The sequence below is a fragment of the Saccopteryx bilineata genome, chromosome 1 (assembly GCF_036850765.1).
Source record: "Saccopteryx bilineata isolate mSacBil1 chromosome 1, mSacBil1_pri_phased_curated, whole genome shotgun sequence".
In the NCBI taxonomy this organism is placed as follows: domain Eukaryota; kingdom Metazoa; phylum Chordata; class Mammalia; order Chiroptera; family Emballonuridae; genus Saccopteryx; species Saccopteryx bilineata.
Window position 1 is genome coordinate 93084492 of NC_089490.1, and position 8965 is coordinate 93093456.

Consider the following 8965-nt stretch of genomic DNA (forward strand, 5'->3'; position numbering starts at 1 on the left):
GTCTCTGAATTCACTCCTTTGTTTGCTTGTTCACTCGTTCTCCTGGTGAGTGAGTGTTACCCTGTTAGCACACAGTCGCTGCTTCCCTCTTTCTTTGTTTGTGAGTGGCCTGTTCTCTGAGGTCCTCGGTTCTGGGATGGACAGCAGTCACTCCAACAGCTGAAGTCATCCAGTGACTCCAGGGTCGGAGCAGCGGACTTGCCTGTGGCCCAGCGACAGTATCAAACAAACCCTGTGCTTTCCCCATTTCTTGGGCCCCTGCATCTTAGGAACATCGCAGGGGCACTCTGCTGCCACCTGACCCAAGTGCCCAGGTGCAAATCGGATCCACCTCCCGGCGACAGACTGTGGCATGACAGAGAGCTAGCTACCCTGGGCCAGGTAGAAATCCTGCCGTGTCTCTGCAGAGCAGTCTGAAGGGACAGCTGTAGCTTCTGCCTGCTCCTGTTTAAAAGAAAAACCTCTATTTTGAACACTATCAGAGTGGCCAACATCTCCTTTGAACTGAAAAAAAAAATTATTTTTTAGAAAATATGATTTTATTGAAGTTATAAATAGTAACTTGGATTTTTATACCACTATTAAGTTACTAGTCCCTATGAGGTTTTCTCAAACAAACCTTATGTTGTGAAAATAATTTTATGAGATGGGTGTTCCTTCCACAATTCAGAGATGATGCTTATAACTACACTGAGGGGTGGAGGGAGTCCTACTGGAACCAGGACTCCAACTCCAGCCTCTTCCTCGGCCCAGAATGTGGAGAGTGGCCCGAGAGAGTCGCTGTCCCCACAAACCAAGCCTTTGTTCTTTTCAGAAAGACATAATAACTACCATTCATTGAGCAGTTACTGTGAACCGTGCACTGTGGTCAGCTCAATTAGTCCTCATGACAAACCAAGCAGGCAGGTGCTATTATCCCCGTTTTACAGATAAAGAAACTGAGGCTCTGAGAGGCTAAATAATTGACCCAAGGACACATAGTACAGGGCAGAGCCTGGATTCAGGCCAAGTCTGAGGAACTGCAAAGCCTATGCTCTTAACCTGGGATACTGTCAAACTGCTGGTCAAGTCCAGAATGTTCTCACCAATCAGCAGGCAAAATTAAGGCTCTGAGACCAAACCTGAGTCTGAGTCTCCCACAGATGTCACAGTCTGGAACATTTCTGAGACATCTTCCCTTCCATTCTCATCCCCAGCTGATCTGAGAACTCATCTCAAGGTCAAGTCTGTGGCCAGGAGAGCTGGGGTTTGGCCTACTGTGGCCAGGATTGCTGCTCCGGCCAGCAGCTTGCAAACCACCGTGCCGGGTGCTAAGTTACAGCCCTTCCCTTCGAGAAATTGCTTTTGTCACCTTTCCTCCAAATGATGAACTCTTTAGCCTCCTAGCAGCGGAAGCCTGCTACCCACTGCATCTGGGATGCACGCTCGTCCACACCTGCCTGTCCTCTGGGGCCGCGGTTCTCAGCATGGTCCCTGGGCCTGTAGCATCAGCATCCTGGAAATGGGTTAGAAATGCAGAGTCTGAAGCCCCCACCCCCAGACCTGGTGGATCAGGAGCTTTAGGGGTGCAGCCCAGCAGTCTGTTAGTGGTCATCCCGGAGCTTCCCAGACGCACTGATGTTTGAGAACCACTGCTCAAAGCACATTATCCCCAAATCTCTTCGAAGAAGCATTATATGAGGTATACCCAGGAAACCCCTCTCATCACTGTTTTTTGGGGGGCTACCTGGTGTTGATGGTCTCAGACAGTAAGCCCCAGCCTTGGTGTGCGAATGAGCAAAACAAGGAAGCAGCTGCACCCCCATGAGAATAGCTCCACTAGCCGCCCCAAATGCTCGCTACACCCTCGCTTGCCTCAGAGAGCGTTCTCTGAGGTGGAGACAGAACCAGGACTATGTGGTCCTTTCTCCCTACAGCTAAGTTGTTGGGTTCCCACCCTTTTGTCTTGCTATCATTTTATAAAGCATTTCTTTGTAGAATGTTCTTTTTCCTCTAATTCCTTTATTTGGCCCCTGCCTGCTGCTGCACTAGACTCCCAGCCTCCTGCCATCTCTTTGTAGCCCCCAGAGGCATATTCCTGCCCCACTAACTGGCTTCTGTCCTAGGTGCTGCTCAAGTTTTTTGTTTGTTTTTTTTGTTTTTTGTATTTTTCTGAAGCTAGAAACCGGGAGAGACAGTCAGACAGACTCCCGCATGCGCCCGACCAGGATCCACCTGGCACGCCCACCAGGGGGCGATGCTCTGCCCCTCCGGGGCGTCGCTCTGCCGCAACCAGAGCCACTCTAGCGCCTGGGGCAGAGGCCAAGGAGCCATCCCCAGCACCCAGGCCATCTTTGCTCCCATGGAGCCTCGGCTGCGGGAGGGGAAGAGAGAGACAGAGAGGAAGGAGGGGGGGGGGTGGAGAAGCAAATGGGCGCTTCTCCTATGTGCCCTGGCCGGGAATCGAACCCGAGTCCCCCGCACGCCAGGCCGACGCTCTACCGCTGAGCCAACCGGCCAGGGCCAAGTTTTTAAGACCATTCATTCATTCAAGTCTGTGTGCAGTCATTGGCCACTTGCTCTATATATGGGCCAGAGAGTGTGGGTGACAGTGACGTATGAGAGAGGTCATCAGCATAGTAGTTAAGGGTTCTGTCCTTTGAGCCAGGCTGCCTTGGTTTGAATCCTGGCTCTATAACATACTGTTTGTAACTTGACATTGAGAAAGTTATAAGAATTTAAGGCCATCAGTGTAGCATTTACAGAATAACCAATATATAGTAAATGCTTTTTTAAAAATATATTCACTTTTTACCATTGCTGTGATGTGGTTGTATTGCTTTTCCATTGCTGTATAAAAAATTACCACAAATTTAAAAGTGTAAAACAATAAGAGTGTCCTGTAGCCCAGTCTCCAGGGGGCCGGAGGGCCGAACACAGAGGAGCGGACAGCTCCGCTCGGGTCCCGCCTGGCCGAGGCCGCGGTGTGGGCGGGCGGCCGGCGCGCCTCCTCCGGGCTCACTGGCTGCTGGCAGACTCCTTTTTCTCGAGATGGTAGAACTGAGGTCGCCATCTTCCTGCTGGCTCCTTGCCTTGTGGCCCCCAAGCAGCTCACACTTGTCTCTTTGCTTTCTTCCAGGCCCAGATCTGAGGGTTCATATGATTAAATCAGGCTCACCCCAATAACCTCCCTTTCAATTCATTCAAAGTTAACTGATTAATAACCTTAATTGCATCTAGTGTAACATCATCAGAGGGGTGATATATTCACAGGCTCTACCTCAAGGGGAAGAACATGTTAGAAAGGGCAGGTCGCTGACCGTCACCTCAGACCGCTGCATCCCATGGGCTCGGGCAGGAGTGGCTTTAGGAGAGGTGACCCTGCAGTCCATTGCACAGAAGTGACTCGGAGCCCTCCAGTTCACTTGCCCCTTCCCAGTGAGAGTCTCCCTGGTGGGGCAGGCTGGGGATGAGTTCCCTAAGACTGCTGTAGCAAACTACTACAGACTGGTGGCTTACAACAACAGAAACGGACTCTCTCAGTTCTGGAAGCCAGCCGTCCCAAATCAAGGTGTTGGCAGGTTCCGGCTACCACTGAAGACACTAGAGAAGAATCCTTCCCTGCCTCTTTCTAGTTTAGGGTGCTTGCCGGCTATCTGTGGGGCTCCTTGACACCTGGGCACACCACTTCAGTCCCTGCCTCTGTCTCCACACAGCCTTCTTCCTGCGTGTCTCGTCTTACAACACCAGTGTTGGCATTAGAGCCTATCCTAATCCAGGACGACTTCATCATCACTTGATTACCTCTTCGGAGACCCTGTTTTCAAATAGGCCACATTCACTGGTACTGGGGGTTCGGTATGGAACATCTTTTGGAACAGACCCCATTCAAAACAGCATGAGGACTATATCAGCACACACCTCTTCTTCCTCCACATTAGCAGTGTTTGGATAACTCAGCTGCCCTATTTCTATTCAGTGGCTTTTTTTCATGTGTCCCCAGGTACCACGTCTGGACAAAAGGCCACGCACCCACAAACTTCGCCAAGTGGCGGACCGCCACCACGCCTTACCAGGTTGAGTGGGAGGCCGACTTTGAGCCGTACGTTGTTGTGAGACGGGACTGCCCCGAGTATGACCGGAGGTTTGTGGGCTTCGGCTGGAACAAGGTGGCTCATATCATGGAACTGGATGCGCAGGTAAGAGGAGTGGAATGTTATGGACCAGTGACAGGGCAGGGGGAGGTCTCGATCTTAGAGCTAAAAGGGGCCGTGGAGATAAGAGAGCAGAAACCTAAGAGGGAACAGACGCGTTTAGGGCCCTGGAGTGAGAATGCGGCAGTACTAATCCTCAGCGGCTGATTCCCAAACTGTTCTTCCCCTAATCTTGGATGAGAGTTGGGTTCTAAACCAACACCCAGGCAGATGTGAGTGTGTCATGGCAAACCATTCCATCCCCTCACCCTCACTTGATCCGGTGACACAGACAAGCAAATGACAGCCAGTCGTCACTCAGCCTGTGAGCCACAGAGCATTCTAGTTCCACAGCAGTGCCATAAAGCGTGCAGCTGCGGTTCAGCTGATTGTCCCTCCCCATAACTGAGAGTGACATTTTAGGCTGCATTTACTCATGAGGCCTATTCAGTTTATACTACTGAGCACCTACTTCAAAAGCAATTGCCTGCAGGCTTCTAACAGGTGAAACTAAACCAGAGTCTGCAGATGTTTTCTGTGAAGGATCTGATAGTCTATTTGGGGGGCTTTGTGGAGCTTAGGGTCTCAACTCTACTCCTGTATTTCAGTCTTGGATGGTATCCAAAACTATAGGTATGGCTGTGTTCAATAAAACTTTATGTATAAACACATGCAGTGGGCCTGACACGCTGCAGCTGGTCAACCCTGTGTTAATCAAAAGTAAAACTAGTCTGGTAAGTTAAGGAGGATGCCGAGGTCACTCATTCCCCACTCTTTCTCTTGTGTGCTGTTCTCCGGGGCATCTCCTCATGGAGCACCATGTAAATGTTTTTCAACAAGAACCCCCCAAAATGCAGGGAAAGGGGATGGATGCCCAGTGCTGGCTTCCCTGAGATGCCCCTGGAGAACTTTCTCACAGTTCCATCATTTGAGAGCAGTCCCAGGTAATTCTCATGAACACTGGGCCTGAGAACCACAGATACAGGGCGACGGTTGTGGAATAATGTCTGTGTTTGATAACAGAAAGCATGATCCGTAGTCTCTGCATTCTCAGTAGTCCTTGGAAGGGGTCTGGTGCTGTTCACAGGCAGGAGGGTTCGATCTGCCTCGGCTTCTGCTTGGGAGAGAAGAAACACTGTTCGTCCTGTGCACCCAGCATTGTGGTGAGGGCAGCTGGTTCTAATAAAGTGAATTTTCCCGCACTGAGATCCGGGCTTTGTTTATTTCAGGCAACTTTGACAGAACTCTTGGAAAATCTTTCCTTGCTTATTTTCCTTTCTTTGCCAGCAGCAACGCCACACATAATTTCATCCTTTCCAGTGGTTTCCGGAAATATGGGTACAGACTGGCCAGGTGATCCAGCCGTACCCTTCGGGGCTAGCAGGCTGCTAGGTCTCTGTCCCCACGTGAAATGTCTCAGACAGCTAAGCTCTGGGGCTTCTTGGTTTTCCTCTCATGATTTTTCTCACTCCTTCCTCCATCAACGGTAGTTTCTTGCTGCTGTTAGCATTCCTGCATCCTGACTTCCCTTTCTGAGTTTATGCTGCTCTGGGCTGGGCAACCATCCAGGTATAGGCTCCACTGATCAAGAACCTTTTACGGGTCATGAACTTTGCCCAGCGCTAGGCATATAGTATCAGTCATCTTTCAAGGTCAGTGTTATTCCTGTCACTTCATAGATGAGAAAACTTAAGGCTCAGAGAAGCCCACGTTTTCTAACGTCTTGGATACAATATGGTGGTGCTGCCCTCCTTGTGGGGGCCGTCCCCCCCCCTCCTCCATTCACTTAGTCACTCAGCCATCCGCTTGACTCATCAGACGTTACCAAGGGTTCTTGCCAGTGCTCAAGCTGCTCTTGTCTTCTTCCAGGAATATGAATTCATCGTGCTTCCTAACGCCTACATGATCCACATGCCTCACGCCCCCAGCTTCGACATTACCAAGTTCCGGTCCAACAAGCAATACCGCATCTGTCTCAAGACCCTGAAGGAGGAGTTCCAGCAGGACATGTCCCGCCGCTATGGCTTTGCCGCCCTCAAATATCTCACGGCCGAGAACAACAGCTAGCACCGGGACGCCGCCAGTAGGGAGAGACATTCTGCAGGGGGAGAGCCACTTGCTGCGTGGGGCCCAGCCTTCAAACTCAAAATGAAGCAATGCTTTTTTTTTTTGGTTTGTTTTTATTTGTCTCTTTAGCCCAGCCAGGCTGCCCACACCCCAGAGATCTGGGACAAGGGTCGGTCCAGCCCCTCACTGACCCACGACCCAGCAGTGCCAGGATGTGGAAAAAGAGCTCATCGACATAGTCTCTTCAAGAATGGGATGTGGAAGGATGAGGGAGCAGTGGGGGTTATCCTATCACAAAGCCACAGAACCAAGCAGGTATTTAGAATGTCCTTGTTGCTTTTTAAGAGAGGGAAGTTAGGGTGCTGGGGGGTCAGTCATCCAGGAAACAAAGGCAAAAATGTCTCTTCATTCAGAGGAAACTTTCTTCTTTGCCCTACGATCTAGCTGAGTGTCCAAGGGGAGGGCAAACCGATGATGGGAACCAACTGTTTGAAAGCCCAATGGGGACGTTGGACCTGGTAGGACCTGATGATGGGGTTGGTTGGTTCTTTATCCTCAAAGTCACTCTTGTATTGATTTGTTTCTGTTTGGGGCGGGCGGGATTTTGTTTGTTTTTGGTATGGGAATCCAAAATAAAAAATCGGATCTTGAAAGGCTCTGAAGGAAAACCTGCTGCCTCAGCCAACACCCCTCTGTCAGCAGTGGCCCAGCAAGGAGGAAGAGGCTTCAGCCCACAGACACGCCAGCCTTCTACGGGATTATCATTGAGGCTGCCATGACCTCAAATTCCTCGCTCCCCAGAATCCAGGGGCTAAGACACAAATATGAAAACCGACTGTTTTACAACTGGTCACATTTTCTATTGGCAATGACTGATTCCTGGGGGAAGGGTTTTGAAAGGACTGTTTTAGTGCACAGGAGAGGGACAAACCCCTCAGAACTTCAGAAGGACTTTCATAACTCACGAAAGCCCAGTTCTGAAGATGCACGTGTCCTTTGGGAAGAACGTATGGAGTTCCTCTTCACTGCGGCTGGGACAAGGTCACAGCCTCAGGCTCCCTTTGGGACCTGTCCTGAGGGTAGACAGGCACCTCCACTGTCACACCAATTAAGGAGACACTGGACTTTTTGCCCATTTTCTTGAATCTTCAATATTAATGTTGTGTTTACAATGATGAGAGTAAGAGTCAATGCCCTACTCTGCTGGGTGGTTTGTACTGAGTTGCGATATGACCAGCGAAAGTTGCATTCAATAAATGGAAGTATGGACTGTTTCTTCTCCCTCCCCTCCCATGCCTGTAAGAAGCTACCGAGACACACTTCAGTGCCCAGAGCAAAACTGATAAATGGCAACTTGACATTTTCTGTTCTTGTTTTATTTTCCTCATCATTTGACCTTGAACTTTTTTTTTCTTCTTGCCTGAGGTTAGATTTCACTTTATCTTCTGTCCCTTGTACCATGTTCATATTTTCCATTTAGTTTCTGTCTCAACACAGTTGTTTTCTATACCGCGTGTGGGATAGCAGGGGAACTAACTCCTGGGCATCAATAGTAAAGTGAGCCCCCACCCCTCTGTCCTGAGTCACGTGAAACCACACAGCAGCCTGGTTTATGAGACCCTTCATGTATTATTTGCACAAATGGATATTTCACTCAGATTTATAATAAAAAAAAATTAGGAAGACAACCATTAGGACTAATCCTCAAACATATATAAATAAGTTTATGTGTATATATATCATATACATATATGACATGCATAGCATATATGCAGCATGTATACTACAAAATTAGTACATGAATCTTATAAAAAGTAAAACATTCCAAAAGTACTCAAAGTCCATAGTAAATCTCCTCTGTCCATGAGCAGGTGGGCACCAGCTCACAGACTCCCTGCATGTGTCTCTTCTCGCAGTGCCCAGGGACATCACCATAGCTTGACGTTGGCCATGGTGGGAGTAGTTACAGCGCAGATTGGAGCACCACTAGCCCGAGAGCTGGTGGTTAAACGTTTACCAACACTAATGCCTTCTCTCCCCTACATACATGGGCACTCAACAGCCCTCTTTGTCTAGAGAAAGCCAAGGTTAATAGATGTTTTTTATAGCTTTTGGATCCATCACTACCAGCTACCTGAGCCAAGCAGCACTGGTTTCTCAATGTTCAAAATCAAATTTTAATTTCTTAAAGCCTTTTATTAAAAAAAAAAAAATTACATGGCATTGGAATCCTGCCCAGCCATCTGGCTTTCACTGTCAGTCCTGTGGATATCATAGTGACCATATAATTTATCATCCAAACTGGGTTGCCTCCAAGAATGAAAGAAGGCACCAACTGCTTTGAGACAATAGGTACAAATTGGAGGATGATGTAGCTTCATGGACATTGCATTTAGAAGAGCCAGAAACTGACACTCCACACCAACAGGAGGAAATCCTGTTTCCCCAGACAGGTGCCTGACATGCTGAAGCTAATCTCACTTAAGGCTAAAGCTCAGATGTTGGCAGATATCCAAGTTCAACGTGGAGGCTGAGGTCTGCTAGCAGCATGAATTCCCAGAACTTACATCGGGAAATGGCAATGAGTGGTAGCTCATTGCAAGCCCGTGTGTGGGGAGCTGCAGCCCTTTGAACAGAGGCAATAGCTGTGGATGTCGAGTCCTCCATATCAGTTCCCCAGGGTAGAACAAGCTTATAAATGGGTCACACTGATGTGTTCATGCTTA

General features: G+C 49.0%; 1 protein-coding gene across 10 annotated transcripts in view; it reads left to right on the forward strand.

Moving 5' to 3' along the window:
- The window catches only part of LARGE1 (LARGE xylosyl- and glucuronyltransferase 1), a 565935-nt gene extending 558333 nt beyond the window's left edge, over positions 1 to 7602 (forward strand). For all 10 annotated transcript variants that reach the window (XM_066259855.1, XM_066259874.1, XM_066259835.1 and 7 more), the window contains 2 exons: positions 3983 to 4178; positions 6042 to 7602. In XM_066259855.1, coding sequence (XP_066115952.1) covers positions 3983 to 4178; positions 6042 to 6239 — 394 coding nt within the window. In that variant the 3' untranslated portion in view covers positions 6240 to 7602. The remainder of the gene's footprint in view (positions 1 to 3982; positions 4179 to 6041) is intronic.
- Positions 7603 to 8965: the final 1363 nt, after the last annotated feature.